This window comes from Euprymna scolopes, chromosome 33, assembly GCF_053919585.1.
Source record: "Euprymna scolopes isolate OS-2025 chromosome 33, ASM5391958v1, whole genome shotgun sequence".
Classification (NCBI taxonomy): domain Eukaryota; kingdom Metazoa; phylum Mollusca; class Cephalopoda; order Sepiida; family Sepiolidae; genus Euprymna; species Euprymna scolopes.
Window position 1 is genome coordinate 37089631 of NC_136514.1, and position 20712 is coordinate 37110342.

General features: G+C 31.8%; 1 protein-coding gene across 1 annotated transcript in view; it reads left to right on the forward strand.

Moving 5' to 3' along the window:
* Positions 1 to 14017, forward strand: part of LOC145258038 (sodium- and chloride-dependent glycine transporter 1-like) — a 36366-nt gene extending 22349 nt beyond the window's left edge. The window contains exons 4-7 of the mRNA XM_080115762.1: positions 751 to 1045; positions 11877 to 12013; positions 13304 to 13425; positions 14000 to 14017. Of these exons, the coding sequence (XP_079971888.1) occupies positions 751 to 1045; positions 11877 to 12013; positions 13304 to 13425; positions 14000 to 14017 (572 nt within the window). The remainder of the gene's footprint in view (positions 1 to 750; positions 1046 to 11876; positions 12014 to 13303; positions 13426 to 13999) is intronic.
* Positions 14018 to 20712: the final 6695 nt, after the last annotated feature.

Below are 20712 nucleotides of genomic sequence, written 5' to 3' on the forward strand. Positions count from 1 at the left end.
TATTCATCTGTGTCTAAACTTAAACGTAGATTCCATGAACAAAGGATCTTTCTTAGAACTGCTCGCCTGTGGAACTCTGTTCCGTTATCCTGCTTTCCACCTTACTACAATACGATCGTCTTCAAGTCCAACGTAAACAAGTTCTTGATGAGCTGTCCCCTTAAGTAATCCAATTTTACCAAATTTCCATTACTAAGGATTACTTTGACAATTTCCCATTGACTACTGTACAGTTATTATCCCTTATCCTCGAGTGGCCTCTAGGTGTTGATAAGTAGTGACTCTTTGTAATAAACAAAGAAGAAAATTGTGACTTTACAATTAGGTAGATAACTTATTGTTGAAATTAACGAAAAAGTAAGTAACTATCATAGTTTGTTTTTTTTTAAATGAAAACTCCATTTTTCGGCTAACCTAACCCTAACCCTAACCCTAACGCTAACCCTAACCCAAACCTCAATTTTTCGGCTGTCGGATTTCGCTACAATAACGAAGAAGTATCCAGATTTTCATATGACGCTTTTCTTTAGAGTGCCTATATTTTGATATATATATATATATATATATATATATATATATATATATATATATATATATATATATATATATATATATATATATATATATTTTGATACCCAGCTTTTGTGTAAGATGTTTATATATATATATATATATATATATATATATATATATATATATATATATATATTTTAAATTACTTTTAATTACTCACTTTTTATATCTTGGCAGGTATTGGTTACGGCATCGTTATACTTATTACTTTCGTCTCCATATACTACACAACTATTATAGCCTGGGCCCTTTATTATCTCTATAATTCTATGTTTCCTGTTTTGCCGTGGAGACACTGCAGTAATACATGGAATACGCCAGCGTGTTACGAGACTGTAGTGAACCCGAATCGAAGTAGGTTCACCAGTCAATCCGATAATGAAACCCAGATTGGAAATTTAACACAACTCATCGATTCCAACAGCTCGAATTTTGGCCAGAATCCAGTTTCAGCATCCGAAGAATTTTGGAAGTAAGTTCGATTATATACATCACACACACACACACACACACATATATATATATATATATATATATATATATATATATATATATATATATATATATATATATATATATATATATACTAGCTGTACTCTGCCACGCGTTGCTGTGGCTCAATTTGGTGTCATGGAAAATTCTAATAAAAAGAGAAAATGCATGTTTCTTATATTCTTAGTACAGCAATCCACTCCAAAAAGTAAAAATAAAAAAAGGCGAAAATGAAAAAAAAATGGTACTCTTGCAGAATTGGATCCTGATCCTCGGGATTACCGTCAATCATGGTTTGGGCTCGACCAACAATCAGTGGAGAAAGCTGAACGTAGCAAAAATGTTGAAACGCTAATTTTTTTTTTTTCTGTATAAAAAATTGTGAGTTAGTAATTAATATTTGAGTGATGGGAGGGGGGTTACTATACACAGATTCGAAAAAGTTGTCCAAAAACAAATAAATGAAAGCAAAGGTAAGGTAAGTTACGTTTCTACCTAACTGGATAATTGCTTAGTGTTTTTATGTAATGTAAAATGTTTAATCGGATGGAGAAACAGAAATGGTTGCAGACTCTGTTGAATACGTTAAGTTTGGGAAAGTAGGTTGAAAACTAAAAACTATACAATACAGTGTCAAAAACCCACCGAATATATGTTACCATGACATAAGCTGACATAATTGGTGGGTTTGTGACAGTATTTTGTATAGTTTTTTAGTTTTAACCCTTTCTCAAACTTAACGTAATCAACAGTCTCCGCCACTATTTGTATATTTCAAATACACCGATAAACACTGTTTTTCGAGCTGACTAAACGTTACATTAAATGAAAAGGGTTTGTATTACTAAACACAGATACAAAAAAGTTGTCAAAAAATAAATATATAACAAATAAATGTTATCAAATGCAAGAAAAGTAAATGTTCTACCTAACTGAATAAGATTGTAATGTTTTTATGTAATGTATAATGTTTAATCGGTTCAAAAACATGCAGTGTTTATCCGTATATTTGAAAAATACAAATGGCGGAAGACTGTATCGAACACGTTAAGTTTGGGGAAATTTTGGGAAAATGGGTTTAAACTAAAAAACTATACAAAATACTGTTAGGAACTCGCTCAATATATGTTACTGTGACGTAGGCTGACATATAATCAGTGGTTTTAAACTTTTACTCGATACAGGTGACGACTTTTAAGAGTCCCTTTTAGTGATTACCTAGTTTGAGGATATTATACAACTAAACGGCAAATCTGTCCCAAAAATCCGGTATTATTTTACTTTAAGGCCCGTCTCATATTCGTATATAACGAAATATTTTATTGTAGATTTCAGTGTACTAAAAACGAATCTGCAAACCGTTTCCGTCACAAAAAGAAAGTTTTCATGATATGAAGAAATTACTTTTTCGAAAAGTGGGTGATCACTTTTCAATGTAAATTTAACTTAGAATCAGCGCCCATTTTCTGGCCACCTGAGAGAGGGGCATTTTCTGTGTGTGTGGGGTGTTTTGGCCCCCGCCCTTCCAACCAATTTAAACAGGTAATTTTAAAGGATTTTTCAAAGGTAGAAAGAAAGCCCCCCCCCCAAAAAAAAATCGTGGCCAAAAAATGGGTGATCATTTTACGTTAAATTATTATGGAAAAGTGATCCTTCACTTTTTTAAACTAACATTTCTTCATATCTTGGAAACTACTCGTTTGCCTTAATTATAAATGTTATTTTCGTTTTCAGCGACCCCGAAAACCTAGAAGAGTGGTAATTTTAAAGGAATTTTCGAGGGTGGAGTAATTCTTCATATTTACTTTTTTTATTCCCAATAACATAAGAAATTAAGAATTAGACAAATTTATTTTAGGTAAGCTTCGCCAGGAAAGCTTTTAAAAATAAAAAATTAAGATAAACAAATGGTGCTAGTGCACTTACCGATCTGCGCTATTTTTAAATCGTATTTCCAAGTTTAATTAAAGTTTTATGATATGTTTTTTTTATTCAATTGTAAGGTTAAATAAAGTACAAATATATATATATATATATATATATATATATATATAATTTAAAAAAAATTTTTTTTTTTACCCATCTATTAATTAGATAGTTACATGTTGTAATTCAAAAGTCGTCAACGCGTGGTGCACATTTCTACCGGAAATGAAATGGCGAACAGTCTCGCAGTTACGAAAAATATTTTTATTTTATTTAATATATTTTTATAATTTGCGATCTTAACGATCTTAATTTATTTTAATAACATTGCAAACATTCCTTGACTTTACAGATAAATTTTCTGAAAATTTCAATTTAATTGGTAATGTGGAAATATGGTTCTATCGACTTTGAACGAACCAAGAATCGCACACACACACACACACACACACACACACACACACACACACACACACACACACACACACACACACACACACACACATATATATATATATATATATATATAAGCGAGTCGAATATATGTGTCTATATGTTGTTTTTTCAGAATTTAAATTTAACCACTAAACTTATATATATATATATATATATATATATATATATATATATAAATAACTACTTCATTTATTCGCATAAATTTAATATACGAAAGTATAGAGTTATGCGTAAACTTTAAGTATTTACTTCAAAAGTGCTCAATACGTAGGTAGAGCTAGTTAGTTATTTATAAAATATATATGGCGATTAAGCTACACTGAATATTCCGCGTTTCATCCAACTATAGGATTCGTCAGGCTTATGCGCGAATTCTGTCGTTGCTTCTTGTTTTTATATATGTTGAGAATTTCTAGTCGGCCAATCAGCTTTCTAGTATCCACCGCGCCCCTTCCTACCAGCCAATGGGCATGCATTTTATCAAACAAAGGATCTGTTTTAGAACTAGGTTAGTGGTTTTAGGTAGTCGTTCTCCTTTTTTTTTTATACATATAAATATACCTATGTGCACAAACAATGCATATACATATACATATATATATATATATATATATATATATATACATATACGTATGTGATCGTTTATGTATATTCATGTTTATTTAATTTATTTATTTGTTTTTTTTCCTATTGTTATTGTTAGTTTTTAAGCTATTTTGTATCGCTATCCTAGAGTAAGTTTTATTTTGTGAACACAGTTGTTTGCTATTTCCCGCCTACAGTTTAATAGATTTTGAGGTTCTTTAAAGTACAGGATGGAAAATTTTTCATGGAGGCATAATTTACATGGGTCGTCTAAATGTCTGCCTGTGGTAGCTTGTCTGATTATTTTCCATTCGACTACCGGCGAATGTCCGCTTTCTTTGAGTTCCCAGTATTTATTCGCTAGTGTTGTTTTTATACGGTGTTTTTTATTTTTGAATGTGCTTTTGTGGTCATAGTATCGTTTATCATTTTAGCTTTAAAACTAACAATAACAATAGGAAAAAAAACAAATAAATAAATTAAATAAACATGAATATACATAAACGATCACATACGTATATGTATATATATATATATATATATATATGTGTGTGTATATATGTATATGTATATGCATTGTTTGTGCACATAGGTATATTTATATGTATAAAAAAAAGGAGAACGACTACCTAAAACCACTAACCTAGTTCTAAAACAGATCCTTTGTTTGATAAAATGCATGCCCATTGGCTGGTAGGAAGGGGCGCGGTGGATACTAGAAAGCTGATTGGCCGACTAGAAATCCTCAACATATATAAAAACAAGAAGCAACGACAGAATTCGCGCATAAGCCTGACGAATCCTATAGTTGGATGAAACGCAGAATATTCAGTGTAGCTTAATCGCCATATATATTTTATAAATTACTATATATATATATATATATATATATATATATATATATATATATATATATATATATATATATATATGTATATATATATATACTAGCATGGGCACCCAGTTCCGTGTGAAACACACCTTTATACTAATAATGTCCGTTTGAAACACACCTTTATACTAATAATTTTCATCATGGGCAACGTGGATACCCCCACAACAAAAATAAAAGACCGGATGAAAACACGTAGATGTAATCGCCCCAAAAAAGAAGTATGTGATACCCTCTCCACCAGATATTTCAGGAGAAGGGCTTCAAAGAAAAGAAACTATTCTCTAGATATTAAGCACTGGAAAGACCCCCCCCCAAAAAAAAAGCACTGGAAAGACCCCCCCCCAAAAAAAAAAGTGAAAGTAGGTTGTTTATTTTCTTTATGGATTATACTTCCAAAATAAACTATTAAAGTTGTATAAAAAGTAATAGAAATATTATTTTTTTATTAAAAAAAAACAGTAATGAAATTAATTGAATTTTACGAGTTCAGTATTTTTCAATTTTTAAATTTAAAAAATCTATCAAAATGTTTCTATTGATTCTATGTTTACAATATTTTCAGGGTCAATGTGAAATTTTATGTTTTTTCCAATAAACCGAATATAATATTTTAGACGAACATTTTTTTTAATTCACGCCCCATTTTGAAATGTCTATTAAAGAGTAAATAATTAATTTACTCACCAAAGTTTTATATATCACAAATTGAAGAAAAAAGAGCAATAAATAATATATTCAAATTTAAAACAAAAAAGTAGTGTTTTTTAGAAATTTACCTATAAAGTCCAAAGTTTACAACCTTTTTTTTAAAATCACGTTGTTTTTTTTTTGTTTTTTTTTAATGAAACCTTGGTCCTTGCTCCTTTAATTGAAAAAAATTCGGTTTGAATTACATTTTTCAAGTAGTTATAAGCTTGGAAAGAAAGGGGGTCGAATTATTCAATATTTTTCACGCAGTTTCTGACACACCTAGCACTGCGACATACAAATATCTGTACGTGATGTCGCCAAGATAATCAAAAACCTTCCAGTAAAGCAACTGGTACTGACGATATTCCAATTATAGTACGCAAAAAGCTTCAACCAGAACTGGCGCCCATACTTGCAAAGTTATCTAAGCTTAAGGAGAAATTCTTCCCAACACTTTGGAAAAACTCATCAGTTATGTCCTGTATTTAAGAATTCAGGTGATCACTCATCTCCCTCTTAGTACAGTCTCCTGCATGCATCATGAGTTAGCTGCTGGAATCTATGTTAAATAGAGAAGTAGTCAACCATCTTAGCAAAAACAACCTTCTTAGTGATGTGTAGTATGGTTTTCGTTCTGCTAGATCTACAGCAGACGTATTTACAGTTATATCTCATAGGATTAGCGAATCTCTCGACGGAGGCTTTCTCTTTAGGGTAATCGCTCTTGACATATCAAAGGCCTTTGGTAAGGTATGGCATAAAGGTCTACTTCGCAAGATCTCCAGCTACGGTATAGCTGGAAATGTCTTCTCAATTATTAAATCATTTCTCTCTGATAGGTTCATAAGAGTAGTGGTTGATGGGCAGAAATCAGAAGCTCTCAGAATTAATGCTGGAGTCCCTCAGGGGTTCATCCTGGGCCCAACTCTCTTCCTGATATACATTAATGATCTTCCAAATCATATCCTTACATCATTCGTAGACATTTATGCTGACGACACGACAATCTATGGTAGCATATCAAAGACAGTAAACGACCAAGTTCTCTCTGATTCTCTCTCCTCTGATCTTGAGCATGTGGTACAATGGGGAAAGGAGTTGCTGGTTACGTTTAGTGCATCTAAAACCAAGCTTCCATTTCTAGACCATCTTCGCTCTGATGCCAATCTGGCATCGGTTGAAATGAATGGCTCTCGTCTTGGGGAGGCTCCATATTTTGAGAAGCTTCTGGGCTTGACCTTTACTCCTGACCTGAAATGGAACACGTATATCAAATCCATTGCCAAGGTCGCTGGAAAAATGGTGGGATCGTTCTATCGTTCCAGTAGATATCTCACTCCTGGCGCAATTATCTTCCTATATAAAAGCCAAGTACGACCAACGATGGAATACTGTTGCCACATCTGGGCAGGACTTGCTAGAAGCAGCTTATCTTCTCACAGAGGAGATATTGGGAGTCTGTTTCTGTTTTATCGTTATTTTCATGGCAAGTGCTCGTCTGAGCTTCTATCTATGGTCCCCCCCTCGCCAAACTTTCACGAAAAACACTCATCTAGCCAAAACACTATCAATAATTTCACACACTCTTTATCTGTGCCTAAACTCAAGTGTAGATTCCATGAACACAACTTCTTTCTTAGAACTGCACGCCCGTGGAACTCTCTACCGATTGCCTGCTTTCCAGCTGACTACAATCTGATTGTCTTCAAGTCCAACGTAAACAAGTTCTTGATGAACCATCCCCCTAAGTAATCCAATTTACAAAATTCCCCCTACTTATGTTTACTATGTTATAATCACATTGACTAATGTATACCCATAAACCCTTATACTCGAGTGGCCTCCGGACCTTGATAAGTGGTAATTCTTGTATATATATATATATATATATATATATATATAAGTGAAATTGTCTCTCTATGTATGTGTGTGTGTGTGTGTGTGTGTGTGTGTGTGTGTGTGTGTGTGTGTGTGTGGGTGTGTACATTTCCTTACAAAATTACTCTGTCAATTTTCAGTCCACACGCTCGAGATTTAACATAAGGTGTATTGATATTTGCAAAAATCTTTTAATATTAGGGGTCAAAATTGGAGGCAAATTAAAAGAAAGTGACCTCTGCGGTCTCTAATAAATTACTCAGCCAATTTTTGTACTAAACATTTGAAATTTTATATAAAGTGTATTCAGACATAGGGCAAGCTTTTTATTCCGTATTTGGCCGAAAATTTGGCTATCAAAGGGTCAAAGTTCAAAAGGTTTGACCTTTGCGGTCTTTAGCAAACTATTCGGCCAATTATGAGTCTAAACATTTGAATTTTTCCATAAAGAGTATTCAGACATACAGCAAGCTTTTTAATTTTTTTATTGAGCGAAAATTTGGCAGCCAAGAGGTCAACGTTGAAAGAGTTGACCTTTGCAGACTCTACCAAACTCATCCGCCAATTTTGGGTCTTATACTTGCAATTTTAGATTTTAGAATTTCTTCATAGTAATCCAAGATTTTTTTTTACGAACCACGTTGTAGGTTGTAATGCTTAGGACGCCTTCAAATGTTGGTGAAGCAAGGTTTAATGGTTTAATGTTTTTTTAAAGTGTAGGCGCTGGTCGCGCATGCGTGTCAAATGATATGATATTCACTTTTAAACATTAAGCACTGCTAATATTGGAATACAAGTTCAAAACGGTTTAAAAAAAAAGGACAAAGGGGTCAGCATGATTACATTACTATAAGGAATTTGTTATAGTAATGTGATGTAATGATGCTGACCCCTTCGTCCTTCTTCCGTCTTTTTGTTTTGTTTTCTTCTTTTTTTCCTTTTAGTTTTCTCTTTCGATGCCCTTTCCTTTCCCTTTTTATCACGTTCTACTCTTCTGTTTATCCTGTTAAGTCTTGATATTCTATTTCCATTTATCGCCTTCTATTTTGAGTCTAAAATGTCACTCAATGTCACCCTGTCATTTAAATTTTAGCGTTTTAATATTCAATATTTATAAATAATGAATACATTTCACTTCTTCCATTTTTGAACCAGATGCCTTCGGTGGCAAAAAAAAACTTTTTACGTTGCCTGATGAATGACTTTTGCTTTCTTGCAAACCAATTTGTCCGAAACATTAGCATGGTCAGTGTATCGACTATGTAATATTTATCTATATAAATAAAAAATATTATATATATATATATATATATATATATATATATATATATATATATAGAGAGAGAGAGAGAGAGAGAGAGAGAGAGAGAGAGATTTGAATAATATTGGGCGAAATGCTATTATTATTCATCGTTGAAGTAATTTATTTTCAGTTTTAATCTGGACTAGAAGGCCGCTCGGCGTTGCCCAATCGTAAGATACGCTTAAATATGATATTTTAATTCATGCAGATCATGTATTTATTATTATAGAGATAATTCTCTATCGATTCTTTTATTGAACCTAATGTATGGTAGTGAGATCAAAGCTAATATATATATATATATATATATATATATATATATATAACTTGTGTGCCATATCAGGAATCGAAACCAAAACATAAAATCTCCACCCACATTCCTTAGCCTCTGAGGAGCCACACACACACACACACACACACACACACACACACACACACACACACACACACATACATATATATCTGTGGAAATATTTTTTATTCACTTATATTTCTTTTTTAAAAATACCAATCCTTATTTAAGAAGCTCAATTTAATTACAGAGCATATAATGAATGAATAACAAAAGTCTATATTCCAAATTTCATGATGTTGACCATCTTACAATTAATTCCTTTAATTCAGTTGACATTTACACTTCTTGGCAGTATTTGTTTCGTAGCACAAAATCATTCACTTAATTATTATATTAATCAATTAATCTTTTTTACCCTTAACTCATCAGAAGAAATAGCAAATATCAATCCACGAAAAGGAAATAAAATGCGTTTGGGCATGATTAAGAATCCGAAAATTAGCTCACAATGCATTGAAGTCTACATTGCACTGTAGAGAACCTAGTGTTTATTTTATATAAGTATTTTTATATATAATGGCTTGCATTAAATTTTAAAATGCAAAAGTCAAGTATCATACTTCAATTGTGCTCTAATCAGAAACATTCATTTCGAATACGCCCCTGTCATATCAAAGAACCTGCTGTTGATTTTATATGCCTCATCTTACTAGTTATGCCGGGCCCTCCTGCTTATGTGGTAATAAAACTTCTCAAATGCATTTGTGATGTTAGGCTGTATAAGGTATTAACTGTGGTCAAAATCACCTGTTCCTTATTTGATCGGATTTTTTCGATTATCGATTATCGATACTTAGCGAAGATATCCCGATACAAAACCTAAGTAATCGTCAGATACATAAAGTACCTTTGTGATAAATTTTATGGAAATCGTCCCAGCCGTTTCGGAGTTCAATCGTCCCAGCCGTTTCGGATTCCATAGGGAACGAATTCTCTCTCTCTGTCACACCAACACACACACACAAACACACACACACACACACAAAAAAAGTTCCTTTGATATAATACTAGGAAGATAGATAGAAAATAGATAGGTAACAAGAATTAACTTGAATTTTTTTTAAATACATATACAATGTTTATAATTTCTGTTAGATGTTTACGTGGGCGATCCTGTTATCTTTGTACAGCCCTATTTTCAGAGTGGCAACAATCCTGGATATTTTTATTTCCTTTAGGCGGATTGAACTTTTTTACTCTTTTTGAGAAGGAGAAGCTTCTTCCCGAAATATCAAAATATCTCTCACCAGCCGCCGTAATATTACCAGTGAGTCTCATACTTACCAATACAACACGCGAAAGATCTATCACAAAATAAACAGATTATTGTGAAGATTTTTGACCACAAAATGTTGTCTTCAATGTTTTTATTACCCATTCCGGTTTTCTGCCTTGCGATCACCTTCATAAATACCTACATACTTATTTGCGAGCAATGCTAAAAAACACAACCTAATATTCACCCTATTACACACACATACACATCTCAATGGTATATGAGCATCAAGAGACAAGAGCCAGAAGAACAACATCAGTCACTCAGCTAGCAAAACATTTTGGTCAGGGCTGTCTCACAGATGAGGCAAAAACACTGAACAAGCCTGCGACGAAAATAGCAAGAGTCGACAGAAATATACCGAGACCTTCCAAAAGAAGAACCTTCAAGCGTGGGACCAACACTAGCGTGCAAAGTATTTTCTGAGGGAACTCTCCCAGGAATACATAGACAAAGAAGGTTCCTTGGACTGGCTCAAGAGGAGAGCTCTCCACCACGATCAGGAAACGGTTATAATGGCTGCTCAAGACCAGGGATGGATGACCAATGAATTCAAGAAGATTGCAGGACTTACTAATGACAACAAATGCAAATTCTGCCACACGGAATTGGAACGTGTGAGTCATATGGTATCAATTTGCAAGGTTCTTTTGGGGAACGGCTACTATACAGCGAGACATGATGGAGTATGTAAGTACCTCGACTGGAGCATCTGTAAAAAATTAAACATCCAACGTAGCAGAAACTCCTGGGAACATTAATCTGAAAGAACAGTTGGAAATGACTTATATACCATACATTACGACCATGTAATCCCTACATCCACCTACCTTGAAAATGCTGCTGTGAAACTTGACATAGTTATATGGAATAAGTCAGAGAGAGTTGCAACCTTGGTTGAAATGAGTGTCCCTAATGATGGAGGTTTGAACAGAGTTGAAAGAGAGAAACAGACCAAATATCAAGGTCTCATGTATGATATGAAAAGAAACTGGAATCTTAGGCAGATATCAATCATAACAGTTATAATAGGTGCCACAGGGCTTATGGAAAAGAACCTGAAGTCCTACCTAACTAATATTCCTGGTGAAGCAAGTGCAAAAGTAATCCAGACAATTGCACTTAAGGTAACAGCAAGGATACTAAAAAGAGCTATCGGTTGGTTTCAATAAAACGCGGGAAAATGTTGGCAGCTGGTTTGGCTGCCCCATACCCAGCGTTAGAATCTTCAAAGAAGGAAAATTTAAAAAAAAATACACGCAGAGAACCACTGATTATAAAGAATCAATACTGAAGTTTTCCTGATGAATTTAGATCAGTCGGTAACTTACGATTGACACAAGCTGAAGTTAACAGATTATTTTCTGTCTTATATAAAAAAGAAAAGAATCTAAAATGACTAAATACTAATTAATCCATTGTTTTTTTATTTATCGTTTTCTTAAAGGCATCATGTATTGGGAATCACTGATGAAGTTGAAAACCTGGGCGGCATTCAATACCCGTTATTATTGTGCTTTGTCATTTCATGGATACTTATATTTTTCGCTCTATCCAAAGGCATCAAAACATCGGGAAAGGAAAGTATTTTTTTTTATTTATATATTATTTACTTATGTTATTTTACTTATAATTTTTATAAACTTTATTTATAATGTTTATAAACTTTATTTATAATGTTTATAAACTTTACTTATAATGTTTATAAACTTAACTTATAATGTTTATAAACTTTACTTATAATGTTTATAAACTTTATTATAATGTTTATAAACTTTACTTGTAATGTTTATGAAATTTATTATAATGTTTATGAACTTTACTTATAATGTTTATGAACTTTACTTATAATGTTTATAAACTTTATTCATAATGTTTATAAACTTTATTTATAATGTTTATAAACATCACTTATAATGTTTATAAACATCACTTATAATGTTTATAAATTTATAATGTTTATAAAATTGATTTATAATGTTTACAAACATTACTTATAACGTTTATAAACTTGACTTATAATGTTTATAAACATCACCTTTTAATGTTTATAAACTTTATTTATAATGTTTATAAACTTTACATATAATGTTTATAAACTTTATTTATAATGTTTATAAACTTTACATATAATGTTTATAAACTTTACATATAATGTTTATAAACGTCACTTATAATGTTTATAGATTTTATTTATAATGTTTATACACTTTATTTATTATGTTTATAAACTTTATTTATAATGTTTATAAACATTACTTATAATGCTTATAAACATTTCTTATAATGTCTGTAAACTTTACTTACAATATTTATAAAGTTTACTTATAATGTTTGTAAACTTATAATGTTTATAAAAATCACTTATAATGTTTATAAATTTATAATGTTTATAATCTTTACATATAATGTTTATAAACATTACTTATAACGTTTATAAACTTGACTCATAATGTTTATAAAAATCACTTATAATGTTTATAAACATTACTTATAATGTTTTTAAACTTTACTGATAATGTTTATAAACTTTATTATAATGTTTAGGTACTTTACTAAAAATGTGATTCGTCTAGTGTGTATTTACGATAATACATGTAATATTTATAATCGTATTAACCGTGTTCTGATCTGTGATTGTCTATGGTTCTCTGTTGTGTGTTGATGAGTGAATACGTATATTAACGATTTATCGACTGGGCTTAAACAAGAGACGAACATCATTGTGTATAGAAACACCAGCAAAAGACACGTTATTTCAAATCTTTCTTTCATGCGTTCTGAAAACAAAAGTGCTTTTCTCTGAGAAGTGAAAACGCCAACGCTGGAATTATACATGGATATCTTATTTATTCTTGGTGGGTTCCTTTTCAGAGTTGGCACGCTTTGTATACGAACACATCTTGTTAAGTCGCACCATTTTCACTTCCACGGGCGTCAAAATCCAAAATCCCTGTTCCTCCGGTAACGCGTTGCCTATTGAACTGGTCGCCCTCGTAACAAAACTGTTATGTCTCAAAACCTACCTTTTCCATTGCGTCATTACTACACGTAGAGTAAAAATCCTTGCTTGGTTTTTGTCACGTATATTTGTTTATATTATTGTTACCTAAAATTCCATCTATCAAGGTAACATCAAGTTAACATTCCTGGTTATTAAATGTAAATAGATATTTATTCTAACTATGTTGATTATTCTAAAACATATTTTAGCTGACAAAACTTTTTGGCTTAAATAATAATAATCGTCGATCAGCACAACTTTTTGGCGTTGCCCGTTAAATGTCCAACACGTTGTCACCATTGTGACAAGATACAAGTTTCGGCCAGATTATGGCAGTATGCATCGATTTAGGTCATGAGAGTAGCATTTCGTCTGACAATCTTTATCAATGGATTGTGCCACTGGTCCGAACGATGGATACGTGTCCGTTAGAATTACTTCAATATGATGTCAGAGAAACTGTTGCTTGACGAAAAAATATTTAAGTCTGCAAGCTGGGAAATGGCCATATGAGAATAGACAATTTTTGTATTAAAAATTATTTTTTATAAGTTCCATTTTTTCAGCCAAGCGATGGCGTATGAATTCTATTTCGCTTATTATAAAGCTAGTAGCGAGAGGTATTTGTCTCTAGCCCGCCGTGTCGAAGTAATACTTTCACGAAAAAAAAAGAAAGAAAGAAAAATGAAGGTTGTCATTTAAAAGACGCCTCTTCACTCGCACATACAGTGAGTGAGAACCGTTTGACTTATGTGGCCTGGCGTCAGATACAGGTGTTCATCTGCTGCCCTTTCATTAGCAGTGTACGAAAATCGCCATTAAAATGCGTGAGGAAAACTTGAATATTTCGACTTACTATCCTTCGAAGCTTAAAAATACTTGAAAAATGTAATTCAAATCCTTGTTTTTCAATAAAAGGGGCAAAGATCAAATTTTAAAATAATATCAGGTTTAATAGCAAAATATGCAATATTTGTGTTTTTTTAAAATCGGTTTTCTTTAAAAAAGATTTCAAGAAAATCAACGAATTTTAACTTACTTCGAATATATATATATATATATATGATTGTTGAGCTGGATTAAATCCGACGATATGAAATAAAATGGAGGTGGAAGGACCTGGATACTCAACGTTTCGCCCGATTTATGCGGGCTTCTTCAAGAGGGATGGTCATTGACGAGAGAGTCGGAGGATTGGGGCTATATATAATGATGGGGGAGAGCAGCGTGTTTTCCTTATGTAAATTAGATGTCATATATACATGTATATACATTTTATGAGAGAAGAACTAATTAGAGTAAACTAGTGTAGTGGATTACGTCTAAAAGATAAAATATCGTAGAGATTAAAAATTGTGTTTGGAAATATAGCGGTGATAGATTAAATAAATAAAATGACACGAGATTACGAAAGAATCGTTTTTTTGTTTTTTTGTTTTTTTCTGTTTTTTTTTTTTTAAATTAGAAACAATTGAATTGGGATAAAATAGCGCAGTAACTTAAAAGATGGTATCTAAAAATAAGAATAGGAGGTGATAAAATGGAGTCTAAAAATAGATAATGATAAAATACAGTAAATAAGTAAAATATAAAATAAAATTAAGTGAAATTACGATTTTTTTTTTTCGCGTTTAACCGGTGTCTAAGTTGTTTTCTTTGATAATTATTTTCGACAGAAAGGGAGCAACGTGGAAAAAACCTTTTCTTTGCTTAATTATTTTGCTGGAATGGGAGATTATAGCTGACTCAATTAAACGTCGTGTGGATCTGTTATGTATGTGTTTAAGGAAAGTTGCTTTGTTAAAATCAAAATGGTGGTCGTTTTCCATGATGTGACAAAATATGGCGTTGAGTGTATTGTTGTTTTTTATATCTCTTTTGTGTTCATATATTCTTTTATTTAAATTACGTTGAGTTTCTCCTACGTATATTTTTCCACAATCAAGGCAGGGTATGGAATATATTCCGGCTTTGGTGTTAATGTTGGTGTTAGTTATAATTTTACGTGTTAGATCCCTAATTGTTAAAGAGTTTAGTTTTGTTATTTGAATGCCTGTCTTATTTAGGTTCTTATATATTGTGTCGTTGTTTTTATTAGTTGGTAATGTTAATTGTCTGTTGTGTATCTGGCTATTTAAGGAATGGTCTCGGTTTCGGTTATGGTAAATTTTTAGTGCTTTTCTTTTTGTATTTGCCAAAAAATGTTGAGGGTATTGCAAGTTCATGAATGTACGTTCGATATACTCAAATTCTTCCACGATGTATTCTTCACTACATATTCTCAGGGCCCTAAGAAAAAATCCTATTAGAATACCTCTTTTTACTTTATCATCGTGATGAGAGTAAAAGTGTATGTAATCATTTTTATTCGTGACTTTCCGATGGACTTTAAAACTTAGATGATCATTGTTATTTATGATGTTGATGTCCAGAAAAGGTATGGAGTTGTTATTTTCTCTTTCATACGTATAATTAATAGTGGGTTCAATCTTGTTTAATTTATCAGTGATATTCTCTATTTTGGAAGATATAGGGAGAAAAATTAAAATATCATCAATATATCTATAGTAGGAGGTACCCTTGGGCAATTTATATTTCATGGGTCCGGTTTCGATGAATTCTAAAAATAGACATGCCAAAACCCCACTTAGAGGGTTACCCATGGGCAGTCCAAATTTTTGTTTATAGCAGAGTCCATCGAATGTGAAATATGTCATGTCAATGCATATGCTTATAATTTTAATTATATTATCTATCGGCAAAGGTAATTTAATTTTTATTTTATTTAAGTGTTTTGAAAGAAGGTTGAGACATTTCTTGGTAGGGATATTGGTGTATAAAGATTCTATATCGAGACTATTCATGGTTTTATTTTTCATATCTATGTTTTTTATCTTATTAAGAAGGTCGCCAGAGTTTCTTATATGGGAATTGCTAATTGTGCCCAATAATGGCGTTAGGAGTTTTGTGATCGCTCGTGCTATCTTATGGGTGGCACTGCCAATGCCAGAGATGATTGGGCGTATTGGATTATTATTTTTATGTGTTTTGGGTAAACCATATAAGGTCGGGATTTTAGGATGGTATTCTATATAGGTAGTCCATATTTTATCATTATGTATTAATTTCTTGTAAGATTTGTTAAATTTGTCAATTTCTTTATGTATTATTTCGGAGGTAGTTTTTTCATATGTGTGTTTATCTTGTAATAGTTGAAGTATTTTATTTTTGTATTCAGTTGTTTCCATTATTACAATCCCCCCACCTTTGTCAGCAGGTGAGACGATAATATTATGGTCGTTAGCCATGTGTGATAATGCATTTATGTATCGTTTTGGTAGGGTAATATCCCTGGTTTGGACGGTGGTCGTGGATATTATACCCTGGATGAAACCTTTCATAAAGTCGGTATCTTCGTGTTTATAGTTTCGAGCGATTGTGTTACAAACCGGCCACTATCAAACACCGAGACAGAAGCCCTCAGCCTTGGTTTAAAATTTGCAACAGGAATCTATCCAAAGATAACAACCAACACAATCGCTCGAAACTATAAACACGAAGATACCGACTTTATGAAAGGTTTCATCCAGGGTATAATATCCACGACCACCGCCCAAACCAGGGATATTACCCTACCAAAACGATACATAAATGCATTATCACACATGGCTAACGACCATAATATTATCGTCTCACCTGCTGACAAAGGTGGGGGGATTGTAATAATGGAAACAACTGAATACAAAAATAAAATACTTCAACTATTACAAGATAAACACACATATGAAAAAACTACCTCCGAAATAATACATAAAGAAATTGACAAATTTAACAAATCTTACAAGAAATTAATACATAATGATAAAATATGGACTACCTATATAGAATACCATCCTAAAATCCCGACCTTATATGGTTTACCCAAAACACATAAAAATAATAATCCAATACGCCCAATCATCTCTGGCATTGGCAGTGCCACCCATAAGATAGCACGAGCGATCACAAAACTCCTAACGTCATTATTGGGCACAATTAGCAATTCCCATATAAGAAACTCTGGCGACCTTCTTAATAAGATAAAAAACATAGATATGAAAAATAAAACCATGAATAGTCTCGATATAGAATCTTTATACACCAATATCCCTACCAAGAAATGTCTCAACCTTCTTTCAAAACACTTAAATAAAATAAAAATTAAATTACCTTTGCCGATAGATAATATAATTAAAATTATAAGTATATGCATTGACATGACATATTTCACATTCGATGGACTCTGCTATAAACAAAAATTTGGACTGCCCATGGGTAACCCTCTAAGTGGGGTTTTGGCATGTCTATTTTTAGAATTCATCGAAACCGGACCCATGAAATATAAATTGCCCAAGGGTACCTCCTACTATAGATATATTGATGATATTTTAATTTTTCTCCCTATATCTTCCAAAATAGAGAATATCACTGATAAATTAAACAAGATTGAACCCACTATTAATTATACGTATGAAAGAGAAAATAACAACTCCATACCTTTTCTGGACATCAACATCATAAATAACAATGATCATCTAAGTTTTAAAGTCCATCGGAAAGTCACGAATAAAAATGATTACATACACTTTTACTCTCATCACGATGATAAAGTAAAAAGAGGTATTCTAATAGGATTTTTTCTTAGGGCCCTGAGAATATGTAGTGAAGAATACATCGTGGAAGAATTTGAGTATATCGAACGTACATTCATGAACTTGCAATACCCTCAACATTTTTTGGCAAATACAAAAAGAAAAGCACTAAAAATTTACCATAACCGAAACCGAGACCATTCCTTAAATAGCCAGATACACAACAGACAATTAACATTACCAACTAATAAAAACAACGACACAATATATAAGAACCTAAATAAGACAGGCATTCAAATAACAAAACTAAACTCTTTAACAATTAGGGATCTAACACGTAAAATTATAACTAACACCAACATTAACACCAAAGCCGGAATATATTCCATACCCTGCCTTGATTGTGGAAAAATATACGTAGGAGAAACTCAACGTAATTTAAATAAAAGAATATATGAACACAAAAGAGATGTAAAAAACAACAATACACTCAACGCCATATTTTGTCACATCATGGAAAACGACCACCATTTTGATTTTAACAAAGCAACTTTCCTTAAACACATACATAACAGATCCACACGACGTTTAATTGAGTCAGCTATAATCTCCCATTCCAGCAAAATAATTAAGCAAAGAAAAGGTTTTTTCCACGTTGCTCCCTTTCTGTCGAAAATAATTATCAAAGAAAACAACTTAGACACCGGTTAAACGCGAAAAAAAAAAAAAAAAAAAATTCGTAATTTCACTTAATTTTATTTTATATTTTACTTATTTACTGTATTTTATCATTATCTATTTTTAGACTCCATTTTATCACCTCCTATTCTTATTTTTAGATACCATCTTTTAAGTTACTGCGCTATTTTATCCCAATTCAATTGTTTCTAATTTAAAAAAAAAACAGAAAAAAACAAAAAAACAAAAAAACGATTCTTTCGTAATCTCGTGTCATTTTATTTATTTAATCTATCACCGCCATATTTCCAAACACAATTTTTAATCTCTACGATATTTTATCTTTTAGACGTAATCCACTACACTAGTTTACTCTAATTAGTTCTTCTCTCATAAAATGTATATACATGTATATATGACATCTAATTTACATAAGGAAAACACGCTGCTCTCCCCCATCATTATATATAGCCCCAATCCTCCGACTCTCTCGTCAATGACCATCCCTCTTGAAGAAGCCCGCATAAATCGGGCGAAACGTTGAGTATCCAGGTCCTTCCACCTCCATTTTATTTCATATATATATATATATATATATATATATATATATATATATATATATATATATATATATAAATTCCAAAAAATCACTGTCCTATAAAAAATATCCAATGGGTACTTTCATTCTTCATTGTTAAGAAGTTATGCATATCTATATGTTATATTCCATGTCCCCTTTTTTTTTTTTAATAAAATACCTTTTTAATCGAGTATTAAAAAATAGCGCGACATTAGATGTTTCAGAAGTGTAATAAAGGGAGACAAATGTCTCCTTTTATTTGTGTTAAGAACTACGGTGGACTGTAAGGGGCAGAATTAATCTCCCTGTCTATTGCTGGATGTAAACAAAAGTTAGTCAACATGGAAAATGTGAAAAATGATCCCATTTCACTTATCAGTTTTTGCCGATAAAAAAAATTCCACTCGACCGATGTTTGATTTTTTATTCTCTGAAAGAAATACATGAGTTTTTTTATTTAATATATTTTATTTCATCTTTATGGAGTGATTTTTTTTAATCTAAAAAAAAACAAACATTGAATGAAGCAGAAAAAATTGTTGTAGGCATTCAATCTTTTCAGGATAAAATTTAAAAAATGTGAGGTTTCACTTAAAAAAGAATCAACGTGTTTTTTTTTTTAAAGAAAGGTTTTAAAGTTTTGACTTTACAGGTAAATTTACACAAAACTATTCTTTTTTTTTGTTTTAACTTGGATCATTTTATTTATTGGTCTTTTATCTTCAATTTGTGATATATAAATCTGAAGTGAGAAAATTAATTATTTTCATTTTAATTTCAAAATGGGGGGATGAATTTAAAAAAAAAAACGTTTGTCTAGAATATTATATTCGGTTTATTGGAAAGAGCATAAAATTTCGCATTAAGCCTGCAAATATTATAAAAATTGAACCGATAGAAAAATTTGGATTTTTCAATTTTTTCAATTTAAAAATTGAAAAAAAATTTAACTCGTAAAATTTAATTCATTTTATTACGTAAAAAATGACTGCATGAGCGCGCGCAGGCACTTTGTAAACACTGTTTTTTTTTAATACAAAAATAATATTTCTACTATTTTTCAAAAAAATTTAATGGTTTATTTTGGGAGTATATTCCATAAAGAAATCAAACAATTTTAAAAAGAGAAATTACGAGTTTTGTATATTTTATTCGCAGTTTTGTGTTAAGGGTGTCAAAAATTCCCCCGAAATTCTGACACACCTACCCTTTCACACGTAATCACAGGTCGGTTATTTCAAATGAGAATGGAAAGAGGGCAATAATAGAGATTTACTTACTGCCCATATCAACAAGATGTGACACAAGATAGTCAGCGCCTTTAATGGAGGAGCAAAAAAATTGTCTAGACCAGCCTTGTCGGCATTCGCCGGTCAAAGTGCCTCAGGTA